The sequence below is a fragment of the Buteo buteo genome, chromosome 10 (assembly GCF_964188355.1).
Source record: "Buteo buteo chromosome 10, bButBut1.hap1.1, whole genome shotgun sequence".
NCBI classification, from domain to species: Eukaryota; Metazoa; Chordata; class Aves; order Accipitriformes; family Accipitridae; genus Buteo; species Buteo buteo.
This window is the reverse complement of record NC_134180.1, coordinates 7805828-7829745: the sequence shown is the minus strand read 5'-3', so window position 1 is coordinate 7829745 and position 23918 is coordinate 7805828. Positions and strand designations below refer to the sequence as shown.

Below are 23918 nucleotides of genomic sequence, written 5' to 3'. Positions count from 1 at the left end.
CTCTAATGTTGTATGTTTACTTTGGTTCTATACCCAAATAGGTTGAGAAAAAAGAAAGAAATAGTACTGAATCTTCTTAAAAGCTGCAATTGATACTTACTGCGGGGAAGACTCGTAATGTTCTGATTCTTTTTCTAGTCCTTGCTCACACAGCAGTGTCCCTGAAGCCAAGGACATGAAAATAAAATTCTTTGGGGTTTGGACCACGAGACTCTAGCCACCTCCCTCCACAAAAGCCTTTATCACAGAAGCACTCTGTGCCGATTTCTTTTCACAAAGTCTTGTTTCGGATTTCAACCTTTATTTTAGCTCTGCTTAAAATGGAGTTGTAGGAATATTACAGTTTGGCTTCTGTTGAAGGGATGGGTTAGAACTTAGGCTTTCTGTGCCTCAAGGAGTTAGACTTCTTTTTTTTCCCCCTTCTAATGGAAAAGGACATGCTAAACTGTCCAGGCAGGCTCGTATTGTTGCCAGAGATGTAAAATTCTTGCACTTAAGCTGAATGAACACAGAGGCACGATACTGTTTTTTACACCAGGTATAAAATTGCCAGACACAAATCTGATTTGACAGAGTATGTTTTTGAACTTAGTGTCACAATGTTTCCACTAGAATACAGTGAAAGATATTTTTGAGAAATACCGATAGTCCTTGGCTAAAGAGCCCCAGAGGTTCATCTGAAAATGCTTTATAGTTGGAAAGACTCTTTAAAAAAAAAAAAAAAAAATCAGAATTGCCACAGCTCGTCATGTTGATTCGCTGAAGTTGCAGCAGCTGTCGAGGTGAGATCAAGTTGCCTTGGCAACAGCACATATTGTATAACAGTACCACACCACCATCAAACCATTGAGGTGAGAAGTAGTTTAAAAGCATTACTAAATTTTTATGATACGTCTGCTACATTTTCAACCTTGTGGTTGGCTGAGTTTACCCAGCTTAGCCTTCTTGGAGCCCAGAAAGCTCAGCTGCTGAGTACTGTTCAGTGAAGAAAGGGGGGGCGGAATCCCTAATTTGTGGTTGGTTTTTTTTTTTTTTAAATGCTGAATTTAAGCTGTCTCTATATAACTGTTCTTGTTAATTATGCTCACGCTCACAATGCAGAGGTACAGCTGTATGTAAATGCATTTTTCTCTCCTTTTTATACCTTCTATTACAAGCAAGAGTGACTTTTTTTCACTGTTTTGTGTAATGAAAGCAGGAGATATTTAGAAAAATCTATTAAAGCTTGGCAGAGAAAGCCCCAAAACATGAAACTGGCCTGGTTTTATGGTTGCATTACAAATTTGGGCAAAATCCCTAAAGCATTCAAATGATGAGGTTTCTGTCTTTGTGACACCACCTAGGTACTGTGCTTTCTTTCAATCTGCTTGCTTTCCAATCCTTTGTGCTTCCCACAGCTGTTTGATTTAATAGAATATATAATCACTTCCAACCAAATTATTCACAAGGGGTCTCTGTTTGCGTGTCCCACCCTGTATATCATACATTCAGCTAGAGAACTTCAAATCTATTATTTTACCAGTCCAGTGGCCTCCAAAAGATCTTTAAGGCTCTTTTCAGCATTTCTTTACTAATTAGCATGTGTCTTGGTGGAGTGGTCATGTAAATTTTTCACCTACCTTCACCGTTATTTCACTTCTTTTTGGTTAATTTTGACAAAGATTCAGATCACCTTGAGTCTTTTTTGGCCTGTGATATTTAGATAGCTTTAATTAGAAACTAGGCAAAAAACAGTGGCTAGGTGTTATGTCATACTTTTAAATCTGAAAACAAAAAAAACCCCATGAACAAAAACATGGTATCAACCTTAAGCAGAAGGGAAAAAAGCAGCAAGAGGAGCAAGTGTTGTGAAAACCCTGCAAATCACAACCACCTGGTTAGAGTAGCAAGTCCCATGTAACTTAAAGAAGAACTGACATCAGTGGCCATGTCCAAAAAATAAACCTGCGAGATGCTGCCCAAAGCACTAGTTAATAATTATTGCATACAGCTTGGAGTCAGCCCAGAATCTACAGTGCTGTTGGATCCTCTCATGGGTTCATGCATACCACAGTGATTATTGAATGCTTTTTCAAGGTCCATTGTATGTTCTTACTCGTGGGATTTGGTGCCTCTAGTGTTGAGCTGTGGAACTATTTAACAAAGCTGTCTCAACAGCAATTATGGTCGCATTTCTGCTCTGTAGTGATCTCATGGTCTGTGTAAGTTCAGTTGGTTTTAAGCATGTCATACAGATCTGGATGAAATGATTTCTTGTGTCTGGGAGCTGATCTAGCTATAGAATATTTTGTAAAAGTTATTTGTGGCATACTTAAGAGTTGATGGAGTCACTTGCTGCTGCTGTTCTTTAGAATCAGAGGGTGTTCAAAAGGCCTCTCTCCTGTTCATCTGTATTTCTGAGGACTGGCTTGCACATTCAGTGTCCTGGTTAGTGATGAGAGGCTGAAGGTATGTCCCTGGGCACAGTTTGCTCAACTGCCACACTTGGAGCAAGGGCAAGCTGGGTTGTGCCTGTATCACATTATGCCACTCATTGAGTGAGCTTACAGCTGTTCCGGGACTGAAAAATAGTCATCACACCTGCACAGGTACTTGTGCTGATAACCATATTAAAAGTCAGGGCTCACTAACCTGGGTACAGCCCCTTGGAAACAGGTTTATCCTACTTCCAGATTTGTGCTCAACATCTTCATTCAGTGTTGCCCTGTGCAGGATGATACCACGCTGACAAAAGTCACTTTGGCAGGGCTTCCTGCATTTTCTTCTGTTATGTCCTTAACGCAGGTGATGCTGTATTCACTTTTCCAGTATTGGTCAGTCTAGCAAAGGATATTTGATGTTGGTGGATTTTGAAGACTAGGAAGAAGAAACTGAAGTAATAGTGATGAGGGAGAAATCTTTCCTTACCGTAGACTGTAAAGCCTATTAAACTACCTAGCCCAAGCACTACTTTGTTCCTAGCAGATACAGTTTTGTTGTGTAGTTGCACAGCTTGACGCTTCATATTTAATTTAAGTGAGGCTGCATGGAGGCAAGTCTTAAAAAACAGTTATCAGTTTGTAAATAATCCTCATTCTCCTAACATGGTATGGTTTTGCAGCCTTTGAAATAGGGTCTAGCTGCAAAATCAGAGGAAAGAGCATGTTAGAGGAAGAATGCCACCTGGCAGAGGAAAGACTGCCAGATGACCTCCAAGCTTTTAGTCAAGGTGATAAGGATTGTTAGCCCATGGGGCAAGGAATGTTTAAGTATTTTTACAGTGCCAGTTTGAAATATTTTCTAGATGCTCCCACAATGCAAGGGATGATAATGGTCCTGTTATTAGTCTTGAGTTTACCATTATATTGACAATATCTGCATTTCTTAGACCTGCCTACCTTCTTCTGCTCTCATTGCATCACAGACTGCCACATTTGAATATATATTTTTACCAATAATCAGAATATGACTGAGTTCTACTGTGCTATCTCTATTAATCACAAGTAACAGATCTACTAACTAGCAATTTTTGGCTGAAACGTTTTGTTAATTGTTTGTTTTAGTTGCTTGGGTGAGTGAGCTAGCCTATTAAATATTCCAGTAGTTTTAAATAATAACATGATTTTTTGAAGCTATTTTCTATTAGCTGAGGCAACCAAATTATTGTCTTGGCATTCAGAGCACAACATATGTACCAGAGCAAAAACTATTAGGAAGCAGATCAGAAAACTGATTAGTACATCAGGCTGTTAGTTGTCACGAAGGTTTCTGTTCTGCACAGGAGAAGCTTTTTTTTTTTTCCATACAGCTTTGAAGGCAGTTTTATCCTGGGCTGTAGAGAAAAGGCTTCACTATTTTTGATTTGTTGATAACCTGCTATTGGGCAGTTGTATAGTAGATGCACTCCTTTGTTCCTCTTTTTCATTCATTTGAGGATTATCTTACTCATAGGTTGGCTCCTTAAAGAAATGGTATTTGAATTCATTCTGTCTCCATTTAAAATGGCAAATGAGAGAGGCCGATATTTGAACACACTTATTTTGGAAGAATTACCATAATGCTTTCTTTTGCATTAATGTCTTTTCTCTGCCAGTAGTGAGGGCACAGACCACCATCTGCCCATGCAGCAGACGGAGTTGTTGAATTGTCTGCTAACTTGCTTGTATTTCAAGTCTTGCTGTCTGTCTGTCTGTATACTTGATTGTCATCACCACTGGAGTTAACACCCTCTCTTCTCGAGGAAGTGAATATTTATCATAGTCCATAGCTCGGTGGATTTTGTCATTGTGGCCATCTTGGCATATCTAATTGGAGTAGAATAAGAATACTCCTGAAGCCTTATGTCTCTGAAACTTGATGACATTTTCAGCAGGAATAGCAATTAAGCTCTGACTACCCCTACTGGAGCTCCCATAGGTCCAAGGGGGAAAAGCCAGGCAGGTAGCGAGTGCACACCCCATAACACTGGTAACGCTGTTCTAATATGTACCACAGAACATGTGTGCAGTGAAGCATTGTGCATGCTCTGTGGATGGAGGCTGGTACGGATGTACGTGCAGTCTGCCTGCAAGAGCTTTGACTAGGCTACCTGGTTTCTGGGAATCCTGAATAAGGGACCATGACCCTTCTTTTCAGTTAGGGAAGGTCTCCATTGGGGTAAACAAGTATTTCCAGGGAAGTGTTGTCATATGGTGCCTTAGCTGGAACACACCTATTTTGCTGATTGCTAGAATGTGGGGCCTCAACAAAATTAACACACTGAAATAGGAATAGAAAGAAATCATTTAAGTGTGAGTTCGTGTATGCTTGTGTTCTGTTGAAGTGAAATTTGCCGTTTTCCCATCCATGGAGTCACTTAATAAGCCAGAGAGGCTGGAGGTGGCATGAGGATGGTAAAAAGCATCAGTGTAAGAGATGACAATGACTCCAGTCTGAAAATAAGGGTTGTACAAATAGGAATGTTCTTGTTTGATTTAATAGTGTGGGAGTAATCACTGCAGATGAGATAGGTTACAGGACTGGGTACAGTATCTCCTCTATTATTTGTCTTTATATAACTTCTAGTCAATCCTTGGCTATTGATAAAAGTCATGAAAACAGACTATAACCTTTGCCAGTGTGGGTAGCTTTTATGTGATACATCATCTTTTACAAGAGACATCCCATGTGCTAATCCATGTTTCTAAGCATATCTAATGTGCTATCTGTTTACCCAAAATTATTCCTTTTGGTTTCCCACTTTTGCACTGCCCTTTTAATTTTATTACCTGGCTAGCAAGTGAGAAGTAAACTCAGGGTAGTGGTTTAAACGTTTTGCAAGAAAGAATAGTCTTGTGACTAAAACGTAGGATGAAAAGTTAAAAGCTATGATTCAGTTCCTGTTTCTACTGTTTATCTTGTTAAACCCACTGTAAGGAGATACTGTCAACATAAAATCAGACTTCAGTCTGCAATTTTGTTATCTGTTAGATGTAAACAAAACTTTACCATAATGAAAAAGCTAAGGAAAAAAAATCTCCGCTTTTGACATTGTGTTATTTGACAGTATTTTGAAAAGTAGCAATTCCTGTCCTGAATCAGACAGTGTGTTTGTGAAAGCAGCAAATGCCAGATGCTAAAGAGGAACTAAATCTAATGGTCTACTACAGTCCCCACAGCAGACGGTTTGGCAGCATTTGGCTCACTCCCTGGCTTTATGAAACTTTATTTTCCTTGCATGGGCTCCTTTTTCTTCTCTAAGGCAGCTGGGGGCATCCATAGGAAAGGATTCCTGGAATGACATTGAATTCTTAGTCTCAAGGATGCTTGGCATCAGTGGAGGTTATAGCTTAAGTATGTGCTTTGTTTAAAGAAACTTCTGTTTATCAGCTTTCACAGAGGAAATGCAAAAGTCAGTCACTTTCTTGATTTCATCTTCTGTTTATGTTGGAGAAAACAATATTCACAAAGTAGAAGATTAATTTTAAAGCTACAGAATGGTAGTTGGGTGCTTGGAGAAACAGGTAGAACCTTACACTACTCAATACAGTACTGGTTTTGTTTGTTTTAAATGAAAACGTCAAATTAATGTCTCTTTGATTGCAGACTCTCTTAGCCATAAAATATCATGCATCTTCCCTTTAAGATTTCAGTTTAATAATTGATGTTTCTAGAGACTGCTTAGATTCTTTATGCAATGCATAAAGACAAAAAATGTTGCCTAAGCATTTAAATGCCAGTGCTCAACAATGGGTTAAAAATACTGCACATTTTTGGTAATGTTAGAAGCTCTCATGGGTGGAGTACGGCAATGGGCGTTTTAGTGTAGATGGGTTTACTAACCCTTTGCTGTACAGCTGAAATACAAAAAGACTGAAGTAATGGCCAGCAAGAAAGTGGATTCTCGAGAAGCTGTGTTTAATGAAGCCTGTTTAAAAACCTTTTCTGTGCAAAAGAGACTTGGTGTTTTGTGCTGCAGGAGGAGCAAGGATTTTAGCCGTTTTCTAATCACTAGCTTTTTCTTGTAAATACTGTATGAAAAGCATTGCAAGAACAGCTTTAGAGAGTTAGGAAAGCTCATTAGCAACCAGTTGCCAAAATATCTGTTTCTACATATTCTACCCAAGTTAGAATATTCAAATTAAATGAAAGATGGTTTTTACATCTGGTTTTGAATCTGGAAATAAGTTGATACAGACAGAGATTCACTGGACAGTTTAATTGCTGTAATAAATTGGCAGTAAACCTCATGGAAATATTTTCTTTTTTCACCGTAAAGATGGGTACATCCTTACATAAAGAGAAGCCTGCTTCCTTCTTTGTCTCATTGTTGAAAACCATAATTTTTCAGTTAGATTTTTGTAATGGGTAACTACACATAAGAAATCCCATCTGTATGAAAAACTATGTAAAGCGTAGGTATCCACAGAGGTGGTCAATAAGCTGTGCTGCTAGCAACAGAAACTCTAGGAAGAAATGTCTTTTTATTATGCTTTTCAAAAATAGCCTCCAAAGATTCCACATGGGTGCTTTGTGGGAGGCCATTCCACACTGTGGGAGCAGAAGAAGTGCCTTTAGGCACCTGAGGTCAAAATGGGAACAAGGACTTCAGACATTTATATTTGTGTTTCTCCCTGCTTATGAAAAAATTATCTCAACAGTTCAGGGATAGTTTATATAGCAAGCTTAAATTGGGGATATCCAACACTTTATTGGCACAAGTTCCATGAAACTTTAAATTCTAAGTCCTCTAATATTTCCGTAATGACCTTCTTTGCTGTGTGCAGTGCACATGTTTCTATAGCCTTCCTTTAAGACAAGTGAAATGATGCTTGTCTGCAAATTATTTGCTATTGAGATGATGGACCAACACCCTACCCTACCAAATGGAAAAGATGAGTAGCTGTTCCTGGGCTAGGCTAAGACCCAGCCAGGAGGGGATAAAGGAAGGTGTGGTGCATTATTTCCCAGAGTCTTGACCCCTTTGTTTTTGGAGCAGAACCAGACATTGACCTCTTCTCTGGAAGGTGAAGGTGCCTCTATGGATTGAGTCTCCTGCTCAGCTGGACTTGCCATTGCATGGTGGAAAGCAGATGCCCCTCTTCTCTGGGTTTGGTTTGTACTGGCAGCTTATTCCATAGACTGGCAGTTCTCATGCTGGATAAACATGGGGTGCTGTTGCCTTTTAGCCCCGCACTGATAAGCAGTTGCACCATTCCTAGTAAATGAGTTCTTTAGTTCTGTCGTTAGAGCCCGTGTCTCGTGCCTCTGTCCCAAGCTCTAACACACCTGCGAGCACCTTCCTGAGGAGCATGGCATGGGAGCTGGGACTTGCAAAAAGCAGTTCTGGAGAGAAGGAGCTAGCGGATGCAGGCCTACAGTACGCAAAGTTGTCTGCACTGGGGTAGAGCAGAGAGGAAAAGAGGATGTGCTTAAAATAGAAAAACATTTGAGAATCTCTGAGTTAGGCTGTGTTTTCGATGAAGATTGCGTGTCGTCTTGTACAGCAAAGATGCTAGCTGCAGTGTAAATAGCAGAGTAAGAGTAGGGCTTAGTTCCAAGGAACTCTTGTGCTTTTTAAGTCAGGTTTGCTTTTCTGTTTACTCCATGTAATTTAGGTGAGAGGTTTACACACATCAGTTGCAGAGTTTTTACTCGTGACTTTAAGCTGTTGATTCAAAACTGAGGCACTTGAGAGAACTGAAAGAATTGGGTGAGGGGGCAGTTGTTGAACTTAGCAGTTACACTAGTGGTTCATTTTCTTTAACTTAACCGTACTAATTTTTACTGCTTGTGAGGCTTTTTAGTGAAGAGTAACGTGAAAGAAGGATTGAATACTGGAGCTTTCTCAACATTGCCTATTAATAGGTTTCCCCCTCAACCAAGCAGTAGGTCAGCTTTTCCATGGAGTCTTTCTTTTAGTTAAAATACCTCATGATCATCAAGTCCTGTACCGTGAATCATTGTAGTGATCACTGAAAGTCCCGGTGATGCACGTGTTCTTTGTTCCTTGGTTGCCTCCAGGAATGTTCAGAACCTATCTCTCCCTGTTTGGTGTCAACCCCACACGAATACATGTGCTTTTGATATGAAGGATGATGCTTTACCAGTTATTTTCTGTCAGACTTCCTAAACAAGAATATAAAGATATGTCAGTTTTTCAGATTATGTGAATTATTCCCCTAGGGCTCTGTTAGATCAATGAAGTAATAATTTTGATTCTGTATTGAAAATTTCTAGCTTTTCCTGTTTGTGTGCCATTAGTAAGTCAGTCCACAGACATTTTAGATACCTGTGCAGCAGTTGCTACCATAACCCTTTCCTAACCTTACTCCCACCTCTGCAGCCCCTTGTCCAGGTCACCGTGTGTTATAACCATCAGTAGGTCTTTCTACATTCTCATTTTCATCTTTGAAATACTCTGAAGGGCTTTAAAGTCCTCCTCACTACATTATTCTCCCCCACACCCCCACCTCCCCTTTAGGGTATGGCTAAATAGGGAACAAGTGTTGTGATTCTGTAATTCACAGCTTTTTTTTCTTTTTAAGCAGTGCAGTTTCTGTGTGGATGTGTGTGTGTGAGGGCAGTGAGGATTTTCTTAGACTGTGGAGTAAGTTGAGAACTTACAGCCTAATTCAAATTAATTAGAAATGTGTTCTTATGAAACTCAGCACCTGACATCCATCAGTTTTTGTGCTAAGTGATCCTAATAATGAAATAATGATGATCTTTTGGGCTGTGTTGTTTAAGCTCAGAGAGTTTAGAATCCAATGCTAATCAGAGTATAATTATTTTAGAGTAAGGGGCATATGCCTGTTATTATGTATGATATTTTTCTCCTTTTCAGTGAGCATAAGAAAAATTCCATGATGATGTTCTCTTTGAGATGATCTTGTGTCCTAGTCTTCTGAAAGGCTCTGGGATTTTGTTTATGCCTGCTGAAAATATCTGAGGCCACTGCATTCCCATCTTCACTTACCTTGAAGAAGGAGGTAGTGTCTATTTTGTAAGACTGCAACATATGGTTTCAGTCTCTTCCCAAACGGTGACTTTCTCTGCAAAAAGGCCCTGGAAGTAGTGGTGTTTGTCCACATACAATCTGTGGTCAAAGTCTTCTTTGCATTTCAATAGTTCCTGTCTTTGAAAACACTTCTCGCACCAAATATACTCAGCAGGAGACATGAGAGGTGAAGGGGGAAATAGAAGTGAATGCAAGAAAAGCGAGGGGAATAAGGGTTCACCTGTAAAGGCTCTGTGCAGATGCCAAATTAATTTGATTTTAAAATCTTAGTTGTGTGTTCTTAGACTAAGTGTGTTTTCCCCCTGTCCGAATTAGGTTCTCCCCCTCCCATTTTCTAAAGTGCAATTTCAGGGCAGATTGAAACGTATTTGAGGTATTCCGTTTCCATTAGGGAATGTGAATTTCCTTTAAGTGTAAATTTTCCAGGCTTAGAACACTTGGTTTTGGCAGGGGTTTTTGGTTTTGGGTTTTTTTTTTTGGGGGGGGGGGGGGGGGGCGCGTTTGAGGGGGGTTTTTTTGAGCAATGGCAATAGTTCTATAATGTCTTTTGTTCAAATATACATGTATTTAGCCTCGTCTATCACCATGTACTTTATTCTGGGACTTACTAGTAATTATATAGTTTGGTAATGTATTAGTATAAACCCCTTATTTCCTAGTATAAAACCCTGAAAATTATTTCAAACTATTTCAGTGTAATATATTATTAGACATTTAAAATAAATCTAAACTGTTAGACAATCTAGCTTTTATAACATTGGGAATATTCTCAAAGGGGAATAGAATGTTATTTCAGCAGAATGAATGAATTGAGAAAATAATTAAAATATACATTCAGTTTGGGTAATGTAAATGTTAAAAATGGATTACAGAAAATCAAATTGCTGAATACGATGTTTAAAAAGCTCTTAGGCAGGCTTGTAGTATTTTTAATGAACATTTTATTTCAATATTTTTGTGGCTTTTGGAGGTTAGAGGGGTAACTAGCTGAAATGTTTTCTTTGTTTTGTATTGTATTTTTAAATTTTTTTTGCATGCACAACTTTGCAATAAGCTGTCCTCCCAGCTTTTTATCTTTGAGTGTCTTGAAAACAAAATGAGTGGAAAAAGTGTTTGTCTAAGATGTTCTTTATTACTTTAGAACACATTAAAAGATTATCTCTGTTGATGTTCGGAATCACTGTGTGTGAAATTAGCCCATTGACTACCAATGAGATGGTTTACACCAGTAAGGCTTAGTTGTATGAATTCAGTTTTTGGAATTGATCCTAAAATAAATTTATATGTGGAAAATTATAAATTTTGGAGTTTTAGTATTTGACAGCTTGTTTCCCTATTATAGATTCCTTACTGAAATTCGAGTTTGCACTTATATTTGTAAGTTAGTTGTCTTCTTTTACTTGGATTTTGTTGTCACCATGCCTCTTTCATGTTGAAACAATCTCAATATGTCAGTGTTAGAAAACAGTTCTAATACATATCTTCCAGCAGCAGTTCCTTGTTGGTTGCAGTATCTGTGAAAGGTAACGATATTAAGGAGTAATGGAGTATATCTTTCAAAGCACAAGTAACGAGTAATAGGAGTGTTTTGACATAGTGTTTAAAGAAAAAAAAAAATCATGGAATTTGGTTTCCTGCCCAGAACTTTGACTGACTGTCTGGGAATTCAGTGCCGTATGTCAATGTTATGTAGAATTAGTGTATGTACTTTGGAGTGATTCTTTACAAGTATAATAGTGTCCTGCAAGTTTAGGGCCAATGTATTGATAGACTACAATATTATGAGTCATTATTGATGAAGACCTGTATTCTTGAGGAAGTGCTACGTTTCCTAATAAATATTTCATTTTCTTCTAGAGAAGCAGAGGTGTTATCTTTCTTGTCTGTAATACAACTGTATGCTATAAAAATTCAATGTTTTTGCAGGTGTGTTTCAACTTTCAGATTTCAATATGTGTTTTTTGTTGTCTTTTCTGTGTTTGCAATAATGTCATTACCTCTTGCATTGTCATTGTTTGTTTATAGTTCTGAAACTCCTAGAGACTTTCTAAGACATTATACGTTTCATAGGTTCTTTGAAACAGCTGAGGTTAAGCACGTATAGACAGTTCTGCTGGAGCAAAAATTTACATCTTGTTTATTGGCTCTTTAAAATCTTATTTTCATAATATCACTTCACCAATAATAGCTATCCAAGCTGCACGTTGCAGATTTTTAGACCATGATTAAGATAGTTCTTACAGCTATTTTGATCATTGGTTAGAGGGGTTTTTTCTTAGGAATGAGCTCCTTCCTTTTTGTGTTCTTGGGGAGTCCAACTGATGGTATCTTAACAGAGACGATTAAGTGAATGCAGGTATTTGTCATCTTAACACAACTTCTAGTCTACACAGTGGTATAGTCAATTTGTATTTTCCTCCCTAAGCAAACAGCATGAAATAAAAGAGGGTGTTAGGTATGAATCAGAATAATACTTGATTGCAGGAATCCAGGCAGGGGAGAACTGGAATTCTTTAAAGATGATGTTATTTTATATAGAGGAGAAATGACATATTTTAAAATGTTATAGCAAGAAAAGATAAGGTTTGGCGTTAGTTTGGATTGGAAGAGATACAGAGAAAAATAGAAAAACAATTAAAAATATTTTTAAATTATTACTAAGGATGCTATTTTGCGATAGCAAAAGAATATAACTGCAAGATTCTTAATCTGGCAGTTACTGAAGACCTCATCCACCATGCAGAAGCACTGGAAATGCCACCTTCTCCCAGGTGCTGATACTCTTGAGAAATACTCTCATTGCCCAGTTTTTATGCTCGTTGCTCACAACAATGATGATGGAGTCTCTGGTTGACTGAGCGTTTGTGGCTGCTTTAGTGGAGATCAATCTGGCTGCCAGAAGCATCGCATATGTTGTCTCCTGACTTCAGCACCCCACTTCCCTCCAGTGCCTCTCGTGCTGCACAGTGGCAGTCCTGCTTTGTTCGTAGGTCTTGGTTGCGGCAGTGCACAGTCTGTCTCTTAGCAGAAGCCTCTAGCTGTTGCCTCCGATGTAGTGAAACTAATACCACATGACCGAGGATTTGCTGTAAGTTTATGCTTGTAGAGTGTTTCACTAGCCTGTTTCTTAGCTACGTGCTTGGTTCTAGCTGGCTGCAAAACATAGCTTTGGATAATCAGTTACTGGACATAAGCACTGTCTGCTCCGGGCCTGCAGGAGAACTGCCTTTGATGCCAGGTATTTGACAGTCTCTAAGACTTTGGTGTATGGTTGTTATCCTGTTGCTCTGATTCAGCTAGGACACAAAGGTGAGCTTGTATGGAACTGACAAAGGTGATCTGTCAATAAATTAATCAAGTTCTGCCATCATACATAAGGGCAGTGATGACACTTGAACAGTCATGGTTATTTCTGTTTGAGGATGTCCTTCCCTTCCAGAGGTGCTGCTTTAAGCTTCCCCAAACTGTGGTACCTCCTGCTGACATCTGTCCGAGTTCACCATCTGCCATGGTGTTTAGAGGGAGCATGTGGCCAAGGCAGTCGAATTTGTCCCTCCGTTTCAGTTATGGGTTGTTAAAGTACGCTGTAAGCTTGATGTACTTTTCCCTTAGGGTGATACTGGAACAGGACCTCTGTTTTCTGTATACTGCTGCAAGTGAACCGCTGAGCAGCACGATCGAAATAACTAGCAATGTGTTGAGTGTCCGTGGTACATGCATTCGCATGTGAGAAAACAACATACCGTTATCAGGAAAGAGCTGCTTGTGGGTGAGCAACACTTGGCTGTTTTCATTTAATATGCAGCATCTGCAGATTGAAAACTACCATGTTTGGCAGCTCTCCTACACAAGCTTCCCTCCACATGTACTCCTAGTGGTAGGAGGCAGTAGTAGACTAACACTGCCTAGCACCTTGCAGTCACTTGTTTTTTAATGACAGTAGCTTTAAAAATGCTTTGATGTTGCATCTTTTGTTGCTGTCCTCTAGCTCTTGATGGTTCTTAAGGCTAATAGTTTCATGATATCTTGGATATTCTACTAACCTTTTTTCCCACATTCCCATGCCCATGTTTGTCAGGTCCTTTTTCTGACTTCAGTTTTATTTCAGGGTTTGCTATGATAAAGTCTGCAATCCCCACTGGTGTTCAAGTACCCACTGGGGCAGGTGATGTACATTGAGAAACTACTTCTCTCTTTAGAGGGTTACAGTCTAGAGACAACTTAAAGTCAGTTTGAGGAACAACTTTGGCTATGAGCTTCAGGAGTGTTTCAGTCTGGGGACAGTTTTGTGGCAACAGTCTGCCTGATAAAGGCTTCACTCTAATAGCTATTCATTTCCAAGGGCAGAGGGTTACAAGTTTTCCTGCACATCACCATAATTATTTTAGGATATCTTTTGTCAAACTCTGAGACATATTTCAAAACCCACTCCCTTGAAAGTTTGATGGCATATGTCACTTAGCATTTGAAGGTAATGTTCTTGATATAAAGTAGAAATAGTGCTTGATGATTATGGTTTATTCAATTTTCTTTGTTTATTTAATATAGGAACATCTCCAGGGCTACTTATTTTACAAAAAAATGGACATGTTGTTATGATAGAGTAAGTGGGTGGTTTTCTCACTCTTTTGTTATAATTCAACAGTTTTTCTTTGATGAAATTAAGAACCCAGAGTATATTTATACATATTGTATAGAGCAAGGAAGGAGATATCTTCAGACAGTTGTCTCAGAAGTTAATGTTTTCCATGATCCAAGTATCTTGGCTTGCTTAAAAACAAAAAATTAAAAAGGAAAGAAAAGAAGCTGAAATGTACCTTTCAAAAAATGCTGCTATAAAAAAAAAAAAGAAAAAAAAAAAGGAGGGGTGATGGGGGAGAAGCCTTGACACCAGAAGCTCTGTCATAGCAGAGTTTCTCTCGGATGTCTGGAAAAAGTCTTATACTTCTGGGATGCTGTCCAAAATATTTTCAGTGACCATTGCCACAGGCGTGAACTTCTTAATGCATTTTGCAGTAATCTCCACCACAGTGAAATTGATTACTGTCTGAAAGGTTTTAATGATAACAAGCAAGTAGGGCAGCATAAATGCCATGAACTAATTTGTGTGTGTGTATTTTGTTGCATCTTCAGGAGTCTTGCAGAGACAGATGTGTCGCCTGAGGAAAATCCTGCTTAATGTTTTTTACATAATTATGTAATTGCGTATTTGTCATTTTGATTTTGGTAAGAAGCAAATTTTTTTTTTCCACATACACGCATGCGCACACACAAAGGATCTAGTGTCTCTCCAGATACTTCAATTGGTACCCAATGAAAAGTATCTGGTGGCTTCCTGAGTCTGAGCTTTTCTAGGATTCATTTTATAGAAACTGAAATGCGTCCAAAAGCTAGAATAGTTTTAAGAAATGCCTTTCCAGCAAAATACAAGGGTACTATAGCAAAGGTGTATCTTCTTCATGTACCTACCAAGGAATTTCAGGAGGCTTATAAATGAGAGGCTCTCTTTTTATATGCATGTTAAGGGAGTCCAGGAAGCTGAAAATACAGTTAAACTTGTTGGTTTTTTTCAATCTTAACTTAGTATTCCTAATGCAAGAGGTCATTAGAACTGAAGAGGTTCATCCACCCAGACCATCACCTTCTTGAGACTGAAATCTGAGCTGCACTTATATTCAAAGAGAATAGGTTTCAGGAATTATGTTTTTCCTTTAAATAAAAAAAAATACCACCACCAAAATATGTGTGTGTACATATATATAAAAGTATTTTTATACACACACTTATATATGTAATAAGCAAAATTGTAAACTGATGAATGGAAAGCTGTACCCAGCTGAAAAGCCAGATGTCCCAGGAACTGGTATGTCATTGTCACTCCATGCCCTCTACCAGCACAGACATGCTGCACCAAAGCCCTTCATCCTGCACTATCGCTCCCACAAACCACTGTAATTGTTGGATGATCTGCAGTAGGTGAAGAGTGAAAAAATAAAAACTTGAGCACCAGTATTAATAAAGCAAGCTGTCATAAGCAGGCTTCATTGCAAGGGATAAAAAGGTCAAAGGATACTTTTTTTCCCCTCTACCTTTGGAGCAGCCACTAGACGCATCCAGCAGAATTTTTCCAGACTGTCAACTGGTTCATCAGTCAGGGCTTTCTCTCAGGTTTAAATGCCAGCACCACTTCAGTTCAGAGGAATGGCTGGCTTCTTTCCCAGACAAGATTTCCCAAATTCAAAATGACCTTTCAAGATTCTAACTAATAGGAGCTAAACAGAGATTTCCTCTTCATCAGGCCCTTTCTCAGATTGATCCTTTTACTGACAGCACATCCCCACAGCAGAGACCAGTGAAAGACCAGCCCTTCCACTTGAGATAATAAACACCTCTCTTGAAGAGAGGCAATCTTAAATCATGTTGAATTTGTTGTATATTCCAGAAACTATTACATTTCTGTTTGAAACACTGATTATGTAAAGGCAGAGGAAGAACCAGTGAAATAACTGGATTTTTTTTTTTTTTTATTTTATTTTTTTTATCCAGCCGTTCAGGCTTTGCACTAATACGATGGGATGCCTGCTCAGCCACCCACTCCTCATTATTGAGGGAAGTGAGAGATGAACCATGGGAAAGCCGTTTATCTGGGTACCATAAAGTGGGGACTGCTGTGCAGGCAGCAACCCCATGGACTTAGCTTGGTGCAGCAGGTTTGTTAGCTCCCACTTAAGGGCCAGACTGGTTGCTCAGCACAGCACTTCCCAAGAATTCTGGTTGTTCATTGTTGTGTGCTGTGCCCGTCCCCTCCTCCAGGCAAGAAGGAAGTATTCAGGGCTGCCTGAGTGAGCAGGTGGATTGTAAGGTTCTGCTCTGGTGTGCGCTGCATGAATGCAAGCTGCAGCTTCACCTCTCTGTAAACCCTCAGTTAAAGTTGGACAGCTGTGCTGCAAAATAGTGATATAGAGACACCCTATATCAGTGTCCTTCTGTGAAGTCTTGAAATGTAGCAGGATAGTAAACTCCTTTCAAGAAAGACACCAGTCACCATTTCTTGAAAGGATGAAGTGTTTCAGATACAGAGTTGTGAAGTCTTGTGGTTCTGTTACTGAAGAAGTTTGGGCAGAAGCAAAGTGCAGAAACAAATATAATACCATTTCTTATGAGAGAAAAACACTGTGGGAAATGAATAACATGCTGTAAAATGAATGACAAGACCAGACTAAGGACTGATTTAACATTAGCATCAGGTTTAATTGCATAGTTGAAGAAACACCAGAGATAAGACATGCCTGTTGAATTTTTTAGTAATATGTTGTGGGAAGAGCTACCAAGAGATTGGGAAAAAATTGGAAGTGCCAGGAGTACACATAATTGCCTAGAAATGATATTATAAATGCAAAATATAGAAAGATAATAACTGAAACCTGAAATAGCTTGATTCTATCATCAGATCTCTCTTTTTCAGCTGCGGTTTCAGGTTTGGCATTTTCAGCCTTGATTTATATAAGGAACTCATTATCTCCACCATGGCAGAGGATAAAGTCTTGTAACACTGAGGGAATACAAGATTTGGTATTGTGCTCTGTGCCATGTGCTCCATTCTTCTAACAGTCTGGCTTATCACCCTAAGTTGTTGCCACATTTTTGTGTCAAGATTTTCAACTTGGAGCTCTCGTTTTATTCTTTAGCATTTTCCTAGAATTGTTTCTCTTATGCATTGCATAATAGTTCTTCTGTGTCTTTGATAATATTTAATTATAGGTATGCCTATGTGTGACAGCTCTCTAATATGTCATACTGGATTATTCTTGTCAATACAGATACATGTAATAAAACTGCTCTCTAGGTAATGTATATCCATTGTGGTGTAGCACAGCTACAGAGTTCTGGCACGCGGTGAGAGCAGAGCAGGAAGGGGAATAGTAGTGCATCATGGAGGTATAATCCACCTGCCTGTGGAGGAGTCTCAGGGAGTGAGACAATAATTTTTCATGTTTTGCCTAAAGTTTTTGTCTGAAGACTTTCACTTGAGCACATAGGGAATCATTCGTACATGTGAGAGTGCTTCTTGATGCCCCTGTGGCTAGCTTTATTGAAGGATTAGAATCTATGGTGGTTTGAATCTGGTTTCAGTGGTCAAAGAAAAGAAACTCTTGGAAAAGTGCTTAGCTTCAATGCTTTATTATCAACAGCTAAACCCATGTAGGAATTGATTGTAGAAGACTGGAGAGAGGTGCATAGGTGGAAGAAACATGGTCTTCTCATCTGCAGCTTACTATGTATTCTTTTGCTACGCTTTTCGTAAAAACGTTAGAATATATGCATTGTTTTTCTGTTAAAGCAGCTCCTTCTTCATTTTGTAGACAGTTTAGAATTATGTTTCTACAGCTGTACCCAGGAGCATGTTCAGGCCTGAATCCCACATAGCTAAGTTGTCTGTAATAAAATAACTTGCTTTGTTTTTCTTCAAAAGTTTGCAGGGATATGTAAGCATCTCACACTTCATTTTTCAGAGTATGCTTTAAAGCCAAGTGTGGTAAAGCAGAGGCCATTGTGAAGATGCTGTGTGGCTTTCTAAACTGAGAGAGAAAAATAAACTGAAATAGAAACACTGTAAAATTATCTTGGGTATATTTAAAGTTAGAATATGGTTAACTCTTGGATATTGATTTAAATACTATAGAAGTTGCTATGAAGCATCTTAATAGTTTGCATTTTAATCAAATGCCACAGAGTAGGCTATTCTGCACTGGCAGTAAGAGCAGCTTGTCGGTGTAAACAGGCATAGTTTCAGCCTACCATCAGCATTTCCTTATGCTTCCTATTTTTTTTTCTTCTTTTTTTAATATAGATTGCTCTGGCTCAGCAGGTTCACAAGCCACTGCTTCTTGTGTCTGTTCCTGTCTGTAAAATGAGGGTAGTGATCCAGCCATCTAAAATAGTACAGTACTGTAGAACATCTTCATTTTGGTATTATTTTCTGCCTCTGCTACTTAACTCCTTTGCCAAATAGTTGCTCGGCTTTGGTGTTCCGCCTCCACATTTTAGCACCCTGATTACAAGATACCTTAATGATGCTCTGCCATCACTAGCTGCTTGCAGAAACGAGGTCTAGCACGATGCCCGTGAGTCAGGTAGGTATTAGGCCTGAGTTACTACTGTGGAAACAAATACAAAGTAGTACAGTGTGTTGGTCTGGAAATCTAGTTCAGAGGCAGAAATGCCAGCCTTTTTATTTGCTGTTCCCAAGCTTTAATTCAAAGCGGTTTGTGATTTTAAAGTAGTTCACTATTTTGCCTCATTAATGCCTAATACTTGTTAAGCCTAATACTAATGGCAAAGGCATTTCATGGATACCCGTTTGCTATCAGTGCACAGTAATTACTCTTGAGAGTTGTGCTTTCAGTACAAACGATGCACAAAATGAATCCTGCTGTAAACCAGCCTTTGTTCCAACTTTTCCAGTGTGGCCTGCACTTCCAGTTGGGATCTCGATTTCTTTGAACTTGTGGTCCCCACAATCGGCACAGACAGGTTTTGGTTGGTGTCATGACCACCCCACTTGGGAACTGGTGTTCTGAAAAGCTTTACAAAGTGGTGAGCAAACCAGCTCAATTCCCCATGACGTAACTGAAAGCACGATTAGGCCAATGATCAGGCTCAGACCTGCCTTTCAGAAACCGAGCATCATATATTTGAATTGTCCTGCATGAATTTTGATTCTGTTCCTCAGGATACAAAATGGGGAGTAGAGTTTGTCCTGCATGCTGCTCTTGGGCAGAAGCCATCATAAAGTGACAAATAAAAATGAGAATCACCTTTGATAACTGGAAGAAGCTGAAGTAATTTAACAATCTCTTTTCTTTGAACCAAAGGAATTCTGTTCCCCTTATAATCCAGTTAGCTGACATTGTGTCTGAGGTTGTTTCTTCCGCTGTTCTGACGGAGCCTACAAAGTCCCAAAAGCCAAGAATGATTTCTGCCCCTAGCTGAAAACGAAATGAAGTTCATTCGCTTGGAAGTGCTGGCTGAGACCTTGCTGGGGGGAGGGGAGCTGCTGTTGTATTTTTTGCATCCCTTGTGCCATTTCGGACTTCAGCAGTATTTATTTTTAGTACATTTAAACACTGCAGAAGGAAGGGGCAGTTGTAATATGGCATATTTACGTCATGCTCTCAGTTCCTGGCAGCTTACTCGCCTGTCAGAGAACAGAACTAGTCCATTAACGATGTGAGTGCTACTTATGCCCACGAGTGGTGAAACATTGTCTCAAGGGTGGGAAGGCCTCCCCAGGCTAGCAGGTTGGTTTGTTTTTCTAAGGTGCATTATGGGGATTTTTTTTTTCATGTCACGGGGACAGGAATGGGCCATGTTATCTCCCACTTTTTCCTTCTTCTCTTCTACTCTGTATAGGAAAAAGAGGCAAAGTCTCTACATGAGGTCAGCATGTGCTGATTTTTCCCCTCATGTCAGGCTTAAGTTCTCTGCCCCATTATAAAAATAAAATTCTATAAATAAAAAAGAACAAATGCTGAGGGGGACAAACTGGACCCACAGTTATGTGCATGTCGTCACTTGTAGAAGTGTGCCTAGCCCCATTCCTCCCAGGCTTCGTACATTCCCTGTTTCTTATGCTGTCAGCCTCTCAGGATGGGAAACATGCACAGATAGTCCTAGCCGGAGCTTTTTTTGCCCTGCCATAACATAATATTAATTGAGCTAAGGCTGAAATGATGTTGGGCTCATCTGGTGTTGAATTAGCTCATGCTCCATTTATACATATTTTTTTCCTCTTTGAAACAAACAAACAAACAAGTTGCTATGGGTTTCGCTGCCACACTTTAATGTCACAGTAATACCTTTCTCCTGGAATTAAGCAGTATTTAGGTCTGATCTCTCATATGTGACATGCTGTCTCTGTTAGCTTTAAGCATAGGCACCCTATGATTTCCCTTTCTTGGAAACTGCTCTGTCTCAGCATGTGGGTAGGAGGCCATGTAAATAAATACCAACCACTTCTTAGCCTTCAGTAGGCACTTCCTTTTTCCTGGTGGCTACAGAAGAAACACTTTCGCACAGTTTGGCATCAAACATTTATAAAACTTTCCTGCTTGTGGAATTTTTGTTTAGATAATCAGATTCTTGGTATGGTTTTTTCATCAGTTTCTATTTTTACTCATCTGTGCTTGCTTGGTTTGTCAGTAAATAGTGTCTGTCAGAACAAACACTTCATCAGAAGCTTTTTAGATTTCTGGTAATTGAATAGTATATCATTATAAGCATATTCTGTAATAGTGAAAGATAAGTTTTCAAGAATAAAAATTAAGCTTACCTAGGTTTTTTTCCTAGTTCTGATGGAGTAAATAACATTGATATTTCTGCCCAAGAGATTTTTTTTTTAATATATCTATAACCTTAAACGTTTGATATGGAAACCAAAGTATCTTACATTACCATGCAGTCCAGCTTTTAACTGAAAAAAAATTATTTGCTTTTAATACAAAGTTTAATATGTGTTCTCCAGAATTTATATGCTAGGATATTTTTCAAGTGTGTGTCACTTTGTCTTGGCAGCAAAGCTAATGCATTTTTCCCTTTTAAATACTACCAGAACTATTTAGGACATAGGTTTATAATATCAAAACAGATCATATCAATAAAAATCAATATTAGAGGACAGTGTACTTCTATTTTTTATACATAAATATATGATCTATAAGTTCCTTATTTAGTTTAATTTACTATTATTTATTACTTTTTTATTTGTAAATTATGCATTACTTTGCTTAGTTTTATTTATCTCAGTGGTAATACTTACTGAATGAATGACAGTATACTCTCCCTTCAGGGAGAGCCCCAAAGGTTCAGAGAGTATATATTCCCTGGAAGCAGAATACAGATATGAACTTTGATAAATAGCTATACACTGGCACAGAACTAGACCCCTTCATCAGAATTGTTGTTAGATGAGAGAGTGAAAAATATACATATGTATGATCTTTTGTGGGTAATAATTTCTAGGATGGCTAAGCTAGAGGAGGTTTGAAAATACATCAGATACTTTTTATGTAATACTCCCACACTGGATTTGATAACTTTTGTATTCAACAAAACAAGACAGTAGAAACCATGCTTTTCCAGAAGGGCCTTTGAAATATGTTTTTTTCTCTACTGAGGCCTATTATGAAGCTGTCTAGGAAAGTGAGCCATTGTTGGACACGTCACTGTATTTTTATAGTTTTACTCTTAGGTACATTCTCATATGGTTTAGTTTTGCAATCTGCTGAAGCTTAGCCAAGTTGAATTGCATCTGCCCTCACAGTACACACATCTAAGTCTAGCTAGGACTTCTTCCAGTTCTGTGCAGTGGAAGTGACTTTTGTGTATTTATTTCTTCTGGGAAATATGTATTGAGAAAAATGAGTCCTGGTTTGGTTTGTCCCTTTTGCCCTGTTTCATGGCATACAATAAAATATTATCATATGCATATTTCTTACTTGAGCCAACCACCGTTAAGTGATGTCCCAGTTCACAATTCTCTAGCAAGTGTTGTGGGTGCTGGACCTTACAGCTAGTTCTGATGATGGCTAGTCAGAGACTACTCAGTCTTGCTTCATGTTGGCAGATAAGGGACTGTGAAGGCGCCCTAAGCTGTCCAACTTTGGTGATTTATTGAACTTCTGTAGAGTCATTGGATAGCCAAATTCACGAGAACGCCATTTGGTATCCACTGCACAAATTCCAAGGCATAAATCCTCTCCCCATTCCATTGCTGCCATGGTAATGGCACCAGCCTTAACAGTACCTTCACGGCCTTTGAAAGCTGTTAAACTCTGCACCGTGTTAGTATCCTTGTCAGCAATTTTATTGTGATGTGCAAAACCAGAATGGGGGTTTGAGGATGCAAGTGTTGCCCTTCTTGTCTTTGGATCACTTCTACTTAGCATCAGGTGTATTTGCAAAGCAAAATGGAGAGGTTTGCTCTGGTTTATCCATCAGTATGAGGACTTCAAGGAAGTTTAACACAATAGGAACAGCTAATAATCTTAGGGCATTTTTGTTCTGTCTTCATAAAGTAGCTTGTGAGTATTACTAGTCCTTATTTTGGAGTGACAGGAAGCAAGAAACCCAGAAAAGGTGAAATTGCAGTGATTGTGTTGTAAATGAGAATGTGCTGTAAATGAGAGTTGTGATGAAAATGCAAAAGGAGTTGCCTACAGTGAGAGTGCATAGATCATTCCTGCTGTTTGGAGAAACAAGATTAGGAGGTTAGATTAGAAGTCTGGTTTTGTTTGTATATGGTATATATGAAACCTTGATGATGGTATGATTTTAATTGATTTGTATGATTTTTGTATTTTCCACTGGAGGAATGAAAATTTATCCCTGGGATCATCAAATGCTATCCCTAACTAATTAATAATAGTAATTCTAGATAGAGATGAATTTTATGTCACAGGTTGGTTACTCCAGTTGCTACACAGACATGGCAGAAAAGTTCTGTATTGATTAGGCACTTTCATTTTAGTTAAGTCTGACCCTTTTCTTTTTAGAATTCAGAGGAATGAAGAATAATAAATGTGGATGTTTATGTGTTTGAGGTGGAATTTTTTCATTAGGAAATGTTTTAAAAGGGTCAGTGAAAAACAGAACTGGAATTGAGGTTTCATTTCTGTTGCAGGTATGTCTATGAAAGATAAGCAGACATTTCAATTTTGGATATTCCCTTATGATAATAAATGTATTGAAGGCATTACCAACTAAACAGAGCTTGCTGAGATCAGGCTTCTTTGAGACTTCTCACACAGTGTTGTTTTAATCTGTTTTTTCCTAGGAAAAAGAGAAGAAGTATATGCTTCCTTTGGACAATTTGAAAGTGCGAGATGTTGAAAAGAGCTTCATGTCTAGCAAACATATCTTTGCATTGTTTAACACAGAGCAGAGGTAAGAAAATGTGCTATTCTGCAGATACTTCTATAAAACTGTATCTAGCTGAGCATTTTAATAACTGGGAGTGCAGTTGTGGTATTTCCACTATGTTCAGTGAACAAAGATCTTGATACTCTTGATTTATCTACTTCTTTGCGGTTGCATAACCATGGGATGAAAGGTTAGCGTCCTCCTAGCCACTCATGGGGTGAAACAGCTCTATGATTAGTCATCTAGTTCTGCTGTATGGCTGAATAATCATCTCCTGATCCTATTTTTGTTTTGTTTGGCAATCACCTAGGCTTACCAAAACATTCATGACTTCTGTACCTTGTGACCAGATGCAACTGGTGTAAATCACAAAAGCGTCATTGCTTTTCACTTTCTCCAGTGGAAAATCTTGCCTGTCTGTAATCTTGGGAGTCATTCTGTTGTTTGTTTGGGTTTGAATACTGCTGAATGGAGAACAAGTAAGATTCCTTGGCTTCCCTAATTAATAGAATCTTTGCTT

At 38.8% G+C, this 23918-nt stretch overlaps 1 protein-coding gene across 1 annotated transcript in view; it reads left to right on the top strand.

The window, feature by feature from the left end:
* The window catches only part of DNM3 (dynamin 3), a 190188-nt gene that overhangs the window by 98326 nt on the left and 67944 nt on the right, over positions 1-23918 (top strand). The window contains 1 exon segment of the mRNA XM_075038434.1: positions 23313-23422. Within this exon segment, the coding sequence (XP_074894535.1) occupies positions 23313-23422 (110 nt within the window).